General features: G+C 38.6%; 2 protein-coding genes across 9 annotated transcripts in view; one reads left to right on the top strand and one right to left on the bottom strand.

The window, feature by feature from the left end:
- The window catches only part of LOC130358228 (uncharacterized), a 146,692-nt gene that overhangs the window by 117,880 nt on the left and 9,056 nt on the right, over positions 1–19,756 (top strand). The gene's annotated exons all lie outside the window — the stretch shown is intronic.
- PAK1 (p21 (RAC1) activated kinase 1) overlaps positions 4,955–19,756 on the bottom strand; it is a 117,462-nt gene continuing 102,660 nt past the window's right edge. For all 4 annotated transcript variants that reach the window (XM_056561149.1, XM_056561148.1, XM_056561151.1 and 1 more), the window contains exons 12-15: positions 19,095–19,194; positions 18,800–18,996; positions 12,220–12,357; positions 4,955–5,267 (exon numbers count right to left, since the gene is read on the bottom strand). In XM_056561149.1, the coding sequence (XP_056417124.1) occupies positions 5,181–5,267; positions 12,220–12,357; positions 18,800–18,996; positions 19,095–19,194 (522 nt within the window). In that variant the 3' untranslated portion in view covers positions 4,955–5,180. The remainder of the gene's footprint in view (positions 5,268–12,219; positions 12,358–18,799; positions 18,997–19,094; positions 19,195–19,756) is intronic.

Below are 19,756 nucleotides of genomic sequence, written 5' to 3'. Positions count from 1 at the left end.
GTAATTTACAAATCTGTTTAACTTTCTGCCACCAGTTGATTAAAAAAAAAATATAAAGTTTTCCACCGGAGTACTCCTTTAAAAGGAGAAATCAGAAAAAGGCTGCACTCACCACCACATCACTTTATTTGGGCTCCTGCAGGGGCACGCCGGGACGCAAGACCGCGCAAAAGCAGTCTTCTTCTGATTTCTTCATTAGTACTAGGGGTGTGAATCGCCAAGAATTTGGCGATACGATTCGAATCGCGATACCAGTGTGGCGATTCGATATATCCCGATATATCGCGATACCGTCTAGGTGACGATACATCACGATATATCCCGATACATCGCCCACCTGGGAGCATTAATAGATCCCAATAGACGCCGCTGTCAGCTTTGACAGCGGCGATCTAGTAGTTCGGCGCACAGTTTTCTCATTTTATCCCGTCCGGGCTGCAAAATAAAAGAAAACGCACTTTATCTTACCTGCCTACGCTCCCCCGGTGCTCCGGTACAGTCCGGTACAGGTGTTCGGTCCCCGGGCTGTACTCTTCTTACTTCCTGTTAGCCCGACACGTCACACGGAGCTTCAGCCTATCACCAGCAGAGGCGGGACATCACTGCGGCCGGTGATAGGCTGAAGCTCCGTGTGACGTGCCGGGCTAACAGGAGGTAAGAAGAATACAGCCCGGGGACCCAACACCTGTACCGGAGCACCGGGGGAGCGTAGGCAGGTAAGATAAAGTGCGTTTTCTTTTATTTTACAGCCCGGACGGGATAAAATGAGAAAAAACTGTGCGCCGGAGTACTCCTTTAATAGCCAGCCGCGATCGCCACATGCTGGCTATTAGCGGCGGCCCCCGGCTACTGAAATCAGCCGGGGGTCGCAGAGTACGGAGCGGGCACGAGTCGGAGCCCGCTCCATACACCCAGAGCGACGCCGCTTGAGATCCGGCCTGCCCGGCTCCACAAATGTGGAACTTGTATCTCCTGATGCCCAGGACAGGACAGGACATGCTGTTCCGGGCATCAGGAGATAAAAATTCCACATCCCTAAAAGAATCGATTCAAAAATATTTTGAATCGATTCAGTATCGGCAAATGAAAAAAATCGCGATAATCGCGCGAATCGATTTTTTCTTACATCCCTAATTAGTACTGTATATTCCTTGTGACTTGCACCGCCTATACCCACATACTTCCCCGGATCGCAGCGGTATCCCACCTATTCTTTCTACCTACCCTAGTCCTGCATGTGACGGATTCCACTCTATCAGTCCACTGTTTAAAGGGATACTCCACCCCTAGAGATCTCATCCCCCTATCCAAAGGAAAGATGTCTCACCGGCACTCCGACAGGGGGTGTCTTCAGAATGCCAGGGTGCCGGCTCGGAGACCTGCAGCCGGCCCCCCCCCCCTCAGATCGGACATCTTATTTCCTATCCTTTGGATAAGGGATAAGATGTCAAGAGGGCAGAGAACCCCTTCAATGCTGTGCCATAGCACAGCACTGACCAGTGTTATCAGCGCTCTTATTCTCCGGGCTGCTAAAGCCGAGGGAGAAGATGGGACGGCACGGAGGCTGATCAGGACCCCGCGATCACACCACGAAGGTCTCTATCAGCCGCTTCAAACCCACAGACACATATACTTTCACATTTTAGATCCTGCAATGGATACGGGATCTTAAAGGGGTACTCCGGCGGAAAATATATATATATTTTTTTTATCAATTGGTGCCAGAAAGTTAAACAGATTTGTAAATTACTTCTATTTAAAAAAATCTTTACCCTTCCAGTACTTTTTAGAAGCTGTATGCTACAGAGGAAACTCTTTTCTTTTTGAATTTCTTTTTTGTCTTGTCCACAGTGCTCTCTGCTGACACCTGATGCCCATATCAGGAACTGTCCAGAGCAGGAGAAAATCCCCATAGCAAACCTATTCTGCTCTGGACAGTTCCTGACACGGACAGAGGTGTCAGCAGAGAGCAGTGTGGATAAGACAGAAAAGAAATTCAAAAAGAAAAGAGTTTCCTCTGTAGCATACAGCTGCTAAAAAGTACTGGAAGGATAAAGATTTTTTAATAGAAAGTAATTTTCAAATCTTTAACTTTCTGGCTCCAGTTCATTTAAAAAAAAAAAAAAAAAAAAAAAATAATAATTTCCACCGGAGTACCCCTTTAAGGGTTAATGTGGCACACTGGCATGATCGCCATTGTTCGCCAGTAGCGGTGACTCCTGGCTGCTTATAGCAGTCATAACTTACCCCCCCCTCCCATAGACTTGTACTGAGGGGGCGGGGCGGGACATCACGAGGGGGCGGGGTCATGATGTCACGATACTCTGGCCCCTACATTGCTAGTCGTGAGTCGTCATCAGACATCTTATCCTCTATATTTGGATAGGGGATAAGATGTCTAGGGGCGGAGTACCCCTTTAAAGGAATACTCTGGCGGGGATAAAAAAAAAAAACGTATCCCCTAACCACAGGATCGGGTATAAGTAGCTGATCGTGGGGGGTCCGACCGTTGGGGCCACTCGCAATCACCGGGATGGGACCCTGGCGCTCTCAGTGGTGTCATCCACCGGTAGACCGTAGGCGCTCCATTCATTTCTATGGGAGCGCCTATGGTCCCTGGGAGCTGTACTCTGGTCTTTTCGGCGTTCCCATAGGAATGAATGGAGACCGTGCCGGCTGCAGTACACGCTCCTTACCGGGTGCCAGGTCCGGTCCCGGTGATCACGAGGGGCCCCAGCGCCTTAGTTCCCCATTAGGGACCCATAATCTACAGAGCACCTTGGAAACTTGCATTTGAGGTCCCAGAGCGAAACGATTTCAGTCTATGGTCACATGACCCTATTAACTCCAAGTTACAGATCATGAAACTCTACATTGTTTTCCCCTTTTATAAAGGGGCACATCAACTGGTGCCAGAAAAGGTGAACAGGTTTGTAAATTAAATAAACTATCTAAAAAATAAATTGGGGCTCAAGGTCTTGAACAAATGGCAATAAGATATAGATTTGGATAAAATAATTATTTATTAATAATACATATAATTGACTAGTGGAGATTGGCGTCCCACAGGGGCCCTTGTGATGGCGCCACTCCAACTAATTGTAAATATGACAATGGATAGTAAAATAGTAGTGCCCTAGAGACTTGACCTCTAATAACCTGTGGAAACAAAGTATCTATGCTGGCCAGCTATTCTCTATGTTTTACCATTGACTGAGAATTGAGAGAATTTATTGGGATTTACTGCTGCCGGCTGACTTTTCATATATTGACATTTATATATATATATTGCGCCATCTTGGAGGGAGAAGATGAGCGCAGTATCCAGATGAACTTCTACTTAATTATCTTTTTTAATTCTTTTTTTTAAGTGGTCTCATTTTATTAATATCTGTATATTTATATATTTACAATTACTATTTTACTATCCATTGTCATATTTACAATTAGTTGGAGTGGCGCCATCACAAGGGCCCCTGTGGGACGCCGATCTCCACTAGTCAATTATATGTATTAATAAATCATTATTTTATCCAAATCTATATCTTATTGCCATTTGTTCAAGACCTTGAGCCCCAATTTAGATAGTTTATTGAATTATTTTTTATCCCCCTTGGGTATAGGTGTTTTAATTGGGCAGCCCAGGTCGTAAGGTTGTTTGATTGACAAGAGCCTGCCCAAACCTGCATTGTAAGATTTGTAAATTACTTCTATTCAAACCTAATCCTTCCAGGACTTATCAGCTGCTGTATGCTCCACAGGAAGTTGTGTAGTTATTTCCAGTCTGACCACAGTGCTCTCTGCTGACACCTCTGTCCCGTGTCAGGAACTGTCCCGAGTAGGAGCGAATTCCCATAGCAAACCTCTCTTGCTGTGGACAGTTCCTGACAGAGAGCACTGCGGTCAGACAGAAAGGAAATTTAAAAAGAAAAGAACTTCCTGTGGAGCATACAGCAGCTGATAAGTACTGGAAGGATTAAGATTTTTTATATAGAAGTAATTTACAGATCTGTTTAACTTTCTGGCACCAGTTGATTTAAAAAAAAAATATTTAAAATTAAAAAAAAAAAAAAATTTGTTTTCCACCGGAGTACCCCTTTGAAAGTTGAAGGAGGCGGGGCTTATCCAAAATTTCCCACTTTGGGGATACAGGCACTAGCCTATTCATTGAGCCTAGGCAACCGATGAAGTAAAAAATAAAAATAATAATAATTTTTTTGCACCGGAGTATCCCTTTAAGCCACATAACCCACAGACATATTTACATCCGCAGATTAAAGGGGTAGTCCAGTGGTGAAAAACTTATCCCCTATCCTAAGGATAGGGGATAAGTTTGAGATCGCGTGGGTCCGACCGCTGGGGCCCCCTGCGATCTCTCTGTACGGGGCCCCGGCTCTCCGCCGAGATAGCGGGTGTCGACCCCCGCACGAGGCGGCGGCCGACACGCCCCCTCAATACATCTCTATGGCAGAGCCGGAGATTGCCGAAGGCAGCGCTTCGGCTCTGCCATAGAGTTGTATTGAGGGGGCGTGTCGGCCGCCGCCTCGTGCGGAGGTCGACACGCCCCCTTCCAGCGGGCTGTCGGGGCTCCGTACAGGAGATCGCGGGGGGGGGCCCCAGCGGTCGGACCCCCCGCGATCTGCAACTTATCCCCTATCCTTAGGATAGGGGATAAGTTGCTCACCACTGAATCACCACTGGACTACTCCTTTAAACTAATAGGGTGAACCGCCCCTTTAAGGATCTCAGAATGCTCCCACATGCCTCTATATCAGTGTTTCCCCAACCAGGGTGCCTCCAGCTGTGGCAAAACTACAACTCCCAGCATGCCCGGACAGCCAACGGCTGTCCGGGCATGCTGGGAGTTGTAGTTTTGCCACAGCTGGAGGCACCCTGGTTGGGGAAATTCTTCTCTATATTTACTGCAGACAACACGCAGGACGACTCATTTGGAGACCAAGGTGTTTCCATTTATTGGGATGATAAATCGTCAACAGGGGGATCTCCAAATAATAAAAAAAAAAGAGAAACTTCAACCTTGTTTGGTCGGTCACATAAAAACACGGCTCACAGTTCAGTCTACGGCGGCCGGTCGTGTCCTGGCAGCGCCAGATGAGAAGAGTGGGGCTCAACGGGCGCGCGCCCGGGCCGGGAGTCCACAGATAAAGCAGTCCCACCGCTCAGTGGCTTTTCTTGGCCGCCTCCTTACTTGCGATTATGAGGTGCGTGAGGCTGGAGAGGGGTTCGGCGATCTTCAGGAACGGGTGCTGCCCGGAAAAATAATGGAGAGTCAATAAAGAAGCTATTTTTTTTTTTTTTATTATTTTTTAATAATTTTTATTATTTTATTTTTTGCTTATATATAGTGCAGCACAGGCTAATATTAGAGAATAATGTAAAGGTTCTTGTGCTTACCTGTTTTAGCTGATGTGGCAGGCATGAGTTCTCAGCCATCATGATACCATTTCAGAACAGAAATCATTTCCTAATGCTGCCTACATTCCCATAAATCCTCTGGCATTGCAGAGAGAGAGAGAGAGAGGGGGTGGAATCTCATCACTGCAATTTAACTTATGAAGGCCAACTAAATCTCCTGACCTCCTCCTAAATCTCTCCTCCGGCAAACGTTTACTGCCGAGACTCGTGAGGGAGTTGGGATCAGTTCACACTATGTGCAGTTTTGATGCGTTTTCTTATTCAAAAGTGCGTTTCAAGAGCAACGTCACCATGAGGAGAAAGAGATTTAACCTATAAACACAATTGAGGTGTTTTATGAAGATGTACATTTTTTAGGCTGTGTTGACGGGTTTTTATAAAGTTTTTACCACATTTTTGCGGCTGTACAAATTACACCTGTAAACGCAATAGCACTATTTTTGCAGTGATTTAGGGAAAATCGCAGGAAAACCACAAATAAATTTACATATATGCTATGTGTGAACACAGGCTCAGGGGAGGTGTATAACTACTATACATCCTGATCTCATAGGCATAGCAGCAGTATATAGATAGAGCTGGAAGGGAGGTGTATAATTACTATATATCCTGATCCCATAGAGATAGCAGCAGTATACAGATAGAGCTGGAGGGGAGGAGTATAACTACTATATATACTGATCTCATAGAGATAGCAGCAGTATACAGATAGAGTTGGAGGGGAGGTGTATAACTACTATCCATCCTGATCTCATAGAGATAGCAGCAGTATATAGATAGAGCTGGAGGGGAGGTGTATAACTACTATATATCCTGATCCCATAGAGATAGCAACAGTATACAGATAGAGCTGGAGGGGAGGTGTATAACTACTATATATCCTGATCCCATAGAGATAGCAGCAGTATACAGATAGCGATGGAGGGGAGGTGTATAACTACTATATATCCTCATCCCATAGAGATTGCAGCAATATACAGATAAAGCTGGGGGGGAGGTGTATAACTACTATATATCCTGATCTCATAGAGATAGCAGCAGTATATAGATAGAGCTGGAGGGGAGGTGTATAACTACTATATATCCTGATCCTATAGAGATAGCAACAGTATACAGATAGAGCTGGAGGGGAGGTGTATAACTACTATATATCCTGATCCCATAGAGATAGCAGCAGTATACAGATAGCGATGGAGGGGAGGTGTATAACTACTATATATCCTCATCCCATAGAGATTGCAGCAGTATACAGATAAAGCTGGGGGGGAGGTGTATAACTACTATATATCCTGATCCCATAGAGATAGCAGCAGTATACAGATAAAGCTGGAGGGGAGGTGTATAACTATTATACATCCTGATCACATAGAGATAGCAGCAGTATACAGATAGAGATGGAGGGGAGGTGTATAACTACTATATATCCTGATCCCATAGAGATAGCAGCAGTATACAGAGAGAGCTGGAGGGGAGATTTATAACTACTATATAACCTTATCCCATAGAGATAGCAGCAGTATACAGATAAAGCTGGAGGGGAGATTTATAACTATCATATACCCTTATCCTATAGAGATAGCAGCAGTATACAGATAGAGCTGGAGGGGAGGTGTATAACTACTATATATCCTGATCCCATAGAGATAGCAGCAGTATACAGATAGAGGGGAGGTGTATAACTACTATATATCCTGATCCCACAGAGATAGCAGCAGTATACAGATAGAGGGGAGGGGCGTGTAAGCTCTAGGAGAGAGCTGATGATGTCATCCTGCAGTTCACAGGAAGTCAGTTGACCACGTCCTCTGACACATTGGGGGAGATTTATCAAAACCTGTGGAGAGGCAAAGTTTCCCATAGCAACCAATCAGATGGCTTCTTTTATTCTTAACAAGGCTTCTGCAAAATGAAAGCAGTGATCTGATTGGTTGCTATGGGAAACTTTGCCTCTCCACAGGTTTTGCTAAGTCTCCCCCATTAACCCTATACAGCCTATATTCCAGTACTAAATCAGCTGTTGAATACTACAGAGGAAGTTGTGTAGTTCTTTTCTGTCTGACCACAGTGCTCTCTGCTGACACCTCTGTACATGTCAGGAACTGTCCAGAGCAGGATAAATTTGCTATAGGGATTTGCTCCTACTCTGGACAGTTCCTGACCTGGACAGAGGTGTCAGCAGAGAGCACTGTGGTCAGACTGAAAAGAACTACACAACTTCCTCTGGAGCATACAGCAGCTTGTAAGTGCTGGAAGGATTAAGATGATTTAATAAAAGTAATTTACAAATCTGTATAACTTTCTGGCACCAGTTGATTTGATTTTTTTATATATTTTTTATTTTTTTTACCACCGGAGTACCCCTTTAAGGATACTAAGAACTTTATTTTTTGCATTTTTGTTTTTTTCTCCTCGCCTTCTAAGAGACATAACTTTTTTTTATTTTTCCATCCACAGACCCACATGAGGTTTGTTTTATGCGCGACCAACTGTACTTTGTAAGGATACCCTTAATTTTACCATGAAACGAACCCCCCCCCCCAAAAAAAAAAAAAAAAAAATTGCTAAATTTTGGTTTTAATTTAAATGTCCTCATGCACATTAAATTTTTTTGGTTGCGCCGTACACGGCGCAACCAAAAAAAATTTATGTGCATGAGGAAATTAAAATTTAAACCAAAATTTAGCAATTTTTTTTTGGGGGGGGGGGGGTTCGTTTTTACTCTGTTCATTTTATGGTAAAACTGACACGTTCTCTATATTCTGTGGGTTAATACGATCAGAACAATACCCATGATTCCTTACATTTTTATTCTTGTACGGCTTTTTTTTTTTAAACTCAGACTTTAAAAAAATTTGTTTAAAATCCTCCTCTTTGACCCCTATAACTTTTTCATTTTTCCGTATACGGGGGCTAAATGAGGGGTATTTTTTTTTTTTTTTTGCGCCGTGACCTGTAGCTTTTTTGGTGTCACGTTTGCGCATATGTGACTTTGTAATCACTTTTTATTTGATGTGATGTGACTAAAAGCAGCAGTTTCGGACAGGCGAGTTGAGCTCCGGCGGCCATCTTAACACTTTGGACCATCGCGATTTCGGGGGTCCGATGTGCTTGTGTACACCTCCGCTATACTTTAGATGCCATGATCGGTACTGATCACTGCATTTGAAGGGTTAATGGCGGACATCGCCATTATCTATAAGGGCCCGAATGCTGTGCCCGGATGGTGATCGCGGAACCGCGTGCAGTACATGTACGTCTCTGTGCCAGGGCACCAAGACGTACATGTATGTCGCATGTCCTCTAGAGGTTAAAGCGGTACTCCGGTGGAAAACATTTTTTTTTTTTTTGTTTAATCAACTGGTGCCAGAATGTTAAACAGATTTGTAAATTTCTTCTATTAAAAAATATTTACCCTTCCAGTACTTATTAGCAGCTGTTTGCTCCAGAGGAAATTCCTTTCTTTTTGAATTTCTTTTTTGTCTTGTCCACAGTGCTCTCTGCCGACACCTGATGCCCATATCAGGAACTGTCCAGAGCAGGAGAAAATCCCCATTGCTAACCTATGCTGCTCTGGACAGTTCCTGACACGGACAGAGGTGTCAGCAGAGAGCACTGTGGACAAGACCAAAAATTAATTCAAAAAGAAAAGAATTTCCTTTATAGCATACAGCCGCTAAAAGTACTTATTAATATTTATTCAAATCAATTGGCTCCAGAAAGTTAAAAGACTTGTAAACTACTTCTATTAAAAAAATCATAATCCTTCCAGTACTTATTAGCGGCTGTATACTACAGAGGAAATTCTTTTCTTTTTTGAATTCTCCTTTCTGTCTGACCACAGTGCTCTCTGCTGACACCTTTGTCCATTTTAGGAACTGTCCAGAGCAGCATAGGTTTGCTATGGGGATTTTCTCCTGCTCTGTACAGTTCCTGAAATGGACAGAGGTGTCAGCAAAGAGCAGTGTGGTCAGACAGAAAAGAAATTAAAAAAGAAAATATTTTCCTCTGTAGCATACAGCTGCTAATAAGTACTGAAAGGATTAAGATTTTTTAATAGAAGTAATTTACAAATCTGTTTCTGGCACCATGTTTTCCACCGAGGTACTCCCTTTAAGCACTATGACTTCCTGTGGGTCAGACTAGTGATCACATGACCCAGTTACAGTAATAAAACACAGGAATGCAGCTGTGATGAAATAAAACAGATGGCGCTGTAGGACTAGTGATAAGTGCGTAGGATATGGGGAAAAGCAAAAAACAAACAAACCTGGAGATCCTCTATAGAGTAGGAACAGCACAGACATAACACATTACCTTCTACTCTGTTCACAACCAAAGCTACATTCATATTTCTCACCAGATGATGCCCCCTACTGGAAGCGTTTGTACGGAGCATGTTCTCCTTCGTTGATATATCCTGAAGTACACGGATAGAAGAGGATGATATAGCACGGTGCACCATCTCTATAGAGCAGTGCTTCCCAACCAGGGTGCCTCCAGCTGTTGCAAAGGTTTAGGTTTACGTTTACGCCATTGACCGTGCCTTTTCATTAACGTTATATTTAAAATAGTTCGGACATTTACACACTCGGCGACACCTCATATGTTTATTTTTAGATACATTATTTTATCTCTACAGAGCAGGGCTTCCCAACCAGGGTGCCTCCAGCTGTTGCAGTGGTATTTGTTTACGCCATTGACCGTATTATATTTTAAATACCGGTAGTTCGGACATTTACGCACGCGGCGACACCTCATATGTATATTCTTATTTACATTATTTTATCTCTATAGAGCAGTGCTTCCCAACCAGGGTGCCTCCAGCTGTTGCAAAGGTATTTGTTTAAGTTTACGCCATTAACCGTCCGTTTTTATTAAAGTTATATTTTAAATAGTTCGGACATTTACACACGCGGCGACACCTCATATTTATATTCTTAATTACATTATTTTATCTCTATAGAGCAGTGCTTCCCAACCAGGGTGCCTCCAGCTGTTGCAAAACTACAACTTCCAGCATGCCCGGACAGCCTTTGGCTGTCCGGGCATGCTGGGAGTTGTAGTTTTGCAACAGCTGGGGGCACCTTGGTTGGGAAACACTGCTATAGAGTCTATTTATATAGAATGAGCTCAGCGTCCGCTCCCACTCCCCATCAGTCACCAGAACACAAGGAGAAGCCACCTGCTCAGTGCAATATGCCAAGTATTGTGCACCACACAGGGAGAGAGGATGGGAACGAATATGGTCACATCTATTATTATAATAATAATTACTATATCTATAATCCTCATCTAATAGGAGGGAACAAAGAGCAATACACTAGGAAACAGGCACCAGAGGGAGGACATTAAAGGGTTACTTTTATTTTCTTTTTTTTAATCAACTGGGGCCAAAAAGTTAAACAGATTTGTAAATTACTTCTATTAAAAAAAACATTTACCCTTCCAGTACTTATTAGCGGCTGTATGCTCCACAGGAAGTTCTTTTCTTTTTGGATTTCTTTTTCTGTCTGACCACAGTGCTCTCTGCTGACACCTCTGTCCATTTTAGGAACTGTCCAGCGCAGGATTTGTTTTGCTATGGGGATTTTCTCCTGCTCTGTAAAGTTCCTAAAATGGACAGAGGTGTCAGCAGAGAGCACTGTGGTCAGACAGAAAGGAATTTTAAATAGAAAAGAACTTCCTGTGGAGCATACAGCAGCTGATAAGTACTGGAAGGGTTAAGATTTTTATATAGTACTTATTAGCGGCTGTATACTACAGAGGAAGTTCTTTTCTATTTAAAATTCCTTTCTGTCTGACCACAGTGCTCTCTGCTGACACCTCTGTCCATTTTAGGAACTGTCCAGCGCAGGATTTGTTTTGCTATGGGGATTTTCTCCTGCTCTGTAAAGTTCCTAAAATGGACAGAGGTGTCAGCAGAGAGCACTGTGGTCAGACAGAAAGGAATTTTAAATAGAAAAGAACTTCCTGTGGAGCATACAGCAGCTGATAAGTACTGGAAGGGTTACGATTTTTATACAGTACTTATTAGCGGCTGTATACTACAGAGGAAATTCTTTTCTTTTTAGTATTTCTTTTCTGCCTGACCACAGTGCTCTCTGCTGACACCTCTGTCCATTTTAGGAACTGTCCAGAGCAGGAGAGGTTTGCTATGGGGATTTTCTCCTGCTCTGGACAGTTCCTAAAATAGACAGAGGTGTCAGCAGAGACCACTGTGGTCAGGCAGAAAAGAAATCCCAAATAAAAAAGAATTTCCTCTGTAGTATACAGCCGCTAATAAGTCCTATATAAAAATCTTAACCCTTCCAGTACTTATCAGCTGCTGTATGCTCCACAGGAAGTTCTTTTCTATTTAAATTTCCTTTCTGTCTGACCACCGTAATCTCTGCTGACACCTCTGTCCATGTCAGGAACTGTCCAGAGCAGGAGAAAATCACCATAGCAAAACAAATCCTGCTCTGGACAGTTCCTGACATGGACAGAGGTGTCAGCAGAGAGCACTGTGGTCAGACAGAAAAGAAATCCAAAAAGAAAAGAATTTCCTCCTGTGTAGTATACAGCAGCTAATTAGTACTGGAAGGATTAAGATGTTTTAACAGAAGTAATTTACAAATCTGTTTAACTTTTTGGCACCAGTTGATTTAAAAAACAAATATGTTTTGGAGTAAGAAAATATGGACCCCCGACTATTGGGGCTACAAAAAAGCTTCTCTGGGGATTGTACAAAGTGTAGAGAACATTTCCAAAATAAAAGAATATACAAGGTAGAGGAGAGATCACCTGTAATAGATCCCTGGCCGATCCTCTCTTCTCTACGTCCATCTCCAGACATTGCTTGAGAAAGTCTTTAAACGTAACAGACAACTTCTCCGGCTCCTGCAGTTCTGGGGTACCATTAGTAGCGATAAGATAGAGCGCCTGTGTATAAGAATCCATCACAATCTGTTAACAGGTGATCTGAAAAATACTGCCCCCTATGTACAATAATATAACTACTACAATACTGCTCCTATGTACAATAATATAACTACTATAATACTGCCTCCTATATACAAGAATATAACTACTATAATACTGCCTCCTATATACAAGAATATAACTACTATAATACTGCCTCCTATATACAAGAATATAACTACTATAATACTGCTCCTATATACAAGAATATAACTACTATAATACTGCCCCTATGTACAAGAATATAACTACTATAATACTGCCTCCTATATACAAGAATATAACTACTATAATACTACTCCTATATACAAGAATATAACTACTATAATACTGCCTCCTATATACAAGAATATAACTACTATAATACTGCTCCTATATACAAGAATATAACTACTATAATACTACTCCTATATACAAGAATATAACTACTATAATACTGCCTCCTATATACAAGAATATAACTACTATAATACTGCTCCTATATACAAGAATGTATCTACTATAATACTGCCCCCTATGTACTATGTATAACTACTATAATACTGCCCCCTATGTACTATGTATAACTACTATAATACTGCCTCCTATGTACAAGAATATAACTACTATAATACTGCTCCTATATACAAGAATATAACTACTACAATACTGCTCCTATATACAAGAATATAACTACCATAATACTGCTCCTATATACAAGAATATAACTACTATAATACTGCCTCCTATATACAAGAATATAACTACTATAATACTGCTCCTATATACAAGAATATAACTACTATAATACTGCTCCTATATACAAGAATATAACTACTATAATACTGCCCCTTTATACAAGAATATAACTACTATAATACTGCTCCTATATACAAGAATATAACTACTATAATACTGCTCCCTATATACAAGAATATAACTACTATAATACTGCTCCTATATACAAGAATATAACTACTATAATACTGTCTCCTATATACAAGAATATAACTACTATAATACTGCCTCCTATATACAAGAATATAACTACTATAATACTGCTCCTATATACAAGAATATAACTACTATAATACTGTCTCCTATATACAAGAATATAACTACTATAATACTGCCTCCTATATACAAGAATATAACTACTATAATACTGCCTCCTATATACAAGAATATAACTACTATAATACTGCCTCCTATATACAAGAATAAACCTACTATAATACTGCTCCTATATACAAGAATATAACTACTATAATACTGTCTCCTATATACAAGAATATAACTACTATAATACTGCTCCTATATACAAGAATATAACTACTATAATACTGCTCCTATATACAAGAATATAACTACTATAATACTGCTCCTATATACAAGAATATAACTACTATAATACTGCCTCCTATATACAAGAATATAACTATTATAATACTGCCTCCTATATACAAGAATATAACTATTATAATACTGCCTCCTATATACAAGAATATAACTACTATAATACTGCCTTCTATATACAAGAATATAACTACTATAATACTGCTCCTATATACAAGAATATAACTACTATAATACTGCCCCTATGTACAAGAATATAACTACTATAATACTGCCTCCTATATACAAGAATATAACTACTATAATACTACTCCTATATACAAGAATATAACTACTATAATACTACTCCTATATACAAGAATATAACTACTATAATACTGCCTCCTATATACAAGAATATAACTACTATAATACTGCTCCTATATACAAGAATATAACTACTATAATACTACTCCTATATACAAGAATATAACTACTATAATACTGCTCCTATATACAAGAATGTATCTACTATAATACTGCCCCCTATGTACTATGTATAACTACTATAATACTGCCCCCTATGTACTATGTATAACTACTATAATACTGCCTCCTATGTACAAGAATATAACTACTATAATACTGCTCCTATATACAAGAATATAACTACTACAATACTGCTCCTATATACAAGAATATAACTACCATAATACTGCTCCTACATACAAGAATATAACTACTATAATACTGCTCCTATATACAAGAATATAACTACTATAATACTACTCCTATATACAAGAATATAACTACTATAATACTGCTCCTATATACAAGAATATAACTACTATAATACTGCCTCCTATATACAAGAATATAACTACTATAATACTGCTTCTATATACAAGAATATATCTACTATAACACTGCTCCTATATACAAGAATATAACTACTATAATACTGCTCCTATATACAAGAATATAACTACTATAATACTGCTCCTATATACAAGAATATAACTACTATAATACTGCCCCTTTATACAAGAATATAACTACTATAATACTGCTCCTATATACAAGAATATAACTACTATAATACTGCTCCCTATATACAAGAATATAACTACTATAATACTGCTCCTATATACAAGAATATAACTACTATAATACTGTCTCCTATATACAAGAATATAACTACTATAATACTGCCTCCTATATACAAGAATATAACTACTATAATACTGTCCCTATATACAAGAATATAACTACTATAATACTGCCTCCTATATACAAGAATATAACTACTATAATACTGCTCCTATATACAAGAATATAACTACTATAATACTGCTCCTATATACAAGAATATAACTACTATAATACTGTCTCCTATATACAAGAATATAACTACTATAATACTGCCTCCTATATACAAGAATATAACTACTATAATACTGCCTCCTATATACAAGAATATAACTACTATAATACTGCCTCCTATATACAAGAATAAACCTACTATAATACTGCTCCTATATACAAGAATATAACTACTATAATACTGTCTCCTATATACAAGAATATAACTACTATAATACTGCTCCTATATACAAGAATATAACTACTATAATACTGCTCCTATACACAAGAATATAACTACTATAATACTGCTCCTATATACAAGAATATAACTACTATAATACTGCTCCTATATACAAGAATATAACTACTATAATACTGTTTCCTATATACAAGAATATAACTACTATAATACTGCCTCCTATATACAGGAATATAACTACTATAATACTGCCTCCTATATACAAGAATATACCTACTATAATACTGCTCCTATATACAAGAATATAACTACTATAATACTGTCTCCTATATACAAGAATATAACTACTATAATACTGCTCCTATATACAAGAATATAACTACTATAATACTGCCTCCTATATACAAGAATATAACTACTATAATACTGCTCCTATATACAAGAATATAACTACTATAATACTGCCCCTTTATACAAGAATATAACTACTATAATACTGCTCCTATATACAAGAATATAACTACTATAATACTGCTCCCTATATACAAGAATATAACTACTATAATACTGCTCCTATATACAAGAATATAACTACTATAATACTGTCTCCTATATACAAGAATATAACTACTATAATACTGCTCCTATATACAAGAATATAACTACTATAATACTGCTCCTATATACAAGAATATAACTACTATAATACTGCTCCTATATACAAGAATATAACTACTATAATACTGTTCCTATATACAAGAATATAACTACTATAATACTGTCTCCTATATACAAGAATATAACTACTATAATACTGTCTCCTATATACAAGAATATAACTACTATAATACTGCTCCTATATACAAGAATATAACTACTATAATACTGCCTCCTATATACAAGAATATAACTACTATAATACTGCTCCTATATACAAGAATATAACTACTATAATACTGCCCCTTTATACAAGAATATAACTACTATAATACTGCTCCTATATACAAGAATATAACTACTATAATACTGCTCCCTATATACAAGAATATAACTACTATAATACTGCTCCTATATACAAGAATATAACTACTATAATACTGCTCCTATATACAAGAATATAACTACTATAATACTGTCTCCTATATACAAGAATATAACTACTATAATACTGCTCCTATATACAAGAATATAACTACTATAATACTGCTCCTATATACAAGAATATAACTACTATAATACTGCTCCTATATACAAGAATATAACTACTATAATACTGCTCCTATATACAAGAATATAACTACTATAATACTGCCTCCTATATACAAGAATATAACTATTATAATACTGCCTCCTATATACAAGAATATAACTATTATAATACTGCCTCCTATATACAAGAATATAACTACTATAATACTGCCTCCTATATACAAGAATATAACTACTATAATACTGCCTCCTATATACAAGAATATAACTACTATAATACTGCTCCTATATACAAGAATATAACTACTATAATACTGCCCCTATGTACAAGAATATAACTACTATAATACTGCCTCCTATATACAAGAATATAACTACTATAATACTACTCCTATATACAAGAATATAACTACTATAATACTGCCTCCTATATACAAGAATATAACTACTATAATACTGCTCCTATATACAAGAATATAACTACTATAATACTACTCCTATATACAAGAATATAACTACTATAATACTGCCTCCTATATACAAGAATATAACTACTATAATACTGCTCCTATATACAAGAATGTATCTACTATAATACTGCCCCCTATGTACTATGTATAACTACTATAATACTGCCCCCTATGTACTATGTATAACTACTATAATACTGCCTCCTATGTACAAGAATATAACTACTATAATACTGCTCCTATATACAAGAATATAACTACCATAATACTGCTCCTACATACAAGAATATAACTACTATAATACTGCTCCTATATACAAGAATATAACTACTATAATACTACTCCTATATACAAGAATATAACTACTATAATACTGCTCCTATATACAAGAATATAACTACTATAATACTGCCTCCTATATACAAGAATATAACTACTATAATACTGCTCCTATATACAAGAATATATCTACTATAATACTGCTCCTATATACAAGAATATAACTACTATAATACTGCTCCTATATACAAGAATATAACTACTATAATACTGCTCCTATATACAAGAATATAACTACTATAATGCTGCCCCTTTATACAAGAATATAACTACTATAATACTGTCTCCTATATACAAGAATATAACTACTATAATACTGCCTCCTATATACAAGAATATAACTACTATAATACTGCTACTATATACAAGAATATATCTACTATAACACTGCTCCTATATACAAGAATATAACTACTATAATACTGCTCCTATATACAAGAATATAACTACTATAATACTGCTCCCTATATACAAGAATATAACTACTATAATACTGCTCCTATATACAAGAATATAACTACTATAATACTGTCTCCTATATACAAGAATATAACTACTATAATACTGCCTCCTATATACAAGAATATAACTACTATAATACTGCCTCCTATATACAAGAATATAACTACTATAATACTGCCTCCTATATACAAGAATATAACTACTATAATACTGCCTCCTATATACAAGAATATAACTACTATAATACTGCTCCTATATAAAAGAATATAACTACTATAATACTGCTCCTATATACAAGAATATAACTACTATAATACTGTCTCCTATATACAAGAATATAACTACTATAATACTGCCTCCTATATACAAGAATATAACTACTATAATACTGCCTCCTATATACAAGAATATACCTACTATAATACTGTCTCATATATACAAGAATATAACTACTATAATACTGTCTCATATATACAAGAATATAACTACTATAATACTGCTCCTATATATAAGAATATAACTACTATAATACTGCTCCTATATACAAGAATATAACTACTATAATACTGCTCCTATATACAAGAATATAACTACTATAATACTGCTCCTATATACAAGAATATAACTACTATAATACTGTTTCCTATATACAAGAATATAACTACTATAATACTGCCTCCTATATACAAGAATATAACTACTATAATACTGCCTCCTATATACAAGAAAATACCTACTATAATACTGCTCCTATATACAAGAATATAACTACTATAATACTGTCTCCTATATACAAGAATATAACTACTATAATACTGCTCCTATATACAAGAATATAACTACTATAATACTGCCTCCTATATACAAGAATATAACTACTATAATACTGCTCCTATATACAAGAATATAACTACTATAATACTGCTCCTATATCCAAGAATATAACTACTATAATACTGTCTCCTATATACAAGAATATAACTACTATAATACTGCCTCCTATATACACTTACATGAGAGGCAGTATTATAGAATTAACACTTACTCGGAGAGGATTTTCATTCAGATATGGCGGTTCTCCTTCCACCATTTCTATGGCCATTATCCCCAGAGACCAGATATCCACTTTTGGCCCGTAAGCTTTGCGCGTTACCACTTCAGGCGCCATCCAGTAGGGGGTACCAACCATTGTACTGCGCTTACTCTGTTCCGGGGTGATCTGGGCACAAAACCCAAAGTCCGCTACAAAGAGATACAAAATTCACCTATCACACGGCTGCCATTATACTCCTCTCCCCCCATCTCCTGCTCTATAAAATGACCGCCCTCGTGTCACCTACTTAACTTCACAGAGCCGTCCATCCCCAGCAGGATGTTGTCGCTCTTTATATCCCGGTGGATGACTTGGTTAGAGTGCAGGAATTCTAAGGCCTGAAGACACTGCAGAGAAAGAGGAGAACAGGTCACCCCCCATCACAGTGCAGACACACGCACCCCCCATCACAGTGCAGACACCCCCCATCACGGTGCAGACACAGTCATCCCCATCACAGTGCAGACACACGCACCCCCCATCACAGTGCAGACACCCCCCATCACGGTGCAGACACAGTCATCCCCCATCACAGTGCAGACACACGCACCCCCCATCACAGTGCAGACACCCCCCATCACGGTGCAGACACAGTCATCCCCATCACAGTGCAGACACCCCCCATCACGGTGCAGACACAGTCACCCCCCATCACGGTGCAGACACACGCACCCCTCATCACTGTGCAGACACAGTCACCCCCCATCACGGTGCAGACACACGCACCCCCCATCACTGTGCAGACACAGTCACCCCCCATCACGGTGCAGACACACGCACCCCCCATCACTGTGCAGACACAGTCACCCCCCATCACGGTGCAGACACACGCACCCCCCATCACGGTGCAGACACACGCACCCCCCATCACTGTGCAGACACAGTTACCCCCCATCACGGTGTAGACAC

Source organism: Hyla sarda, chromosome 2, assembly GCF_029499605.1.
Source record: "Hyla sarda isolate aHylSar1 chromosome 2, aHylSar1.hap1, whole genome shotgun sequence".
NCBI classification, from domain to species: Eukaryota; Metazoa; Chordata; class Amphibia; order Anura; family Hylidae; genus Hyla; species Hyla sarda.
Note: the sequence above shows the minus strand (reverse complement) of the source record. Positions and strands in the feature narration are given on the sequence as shown.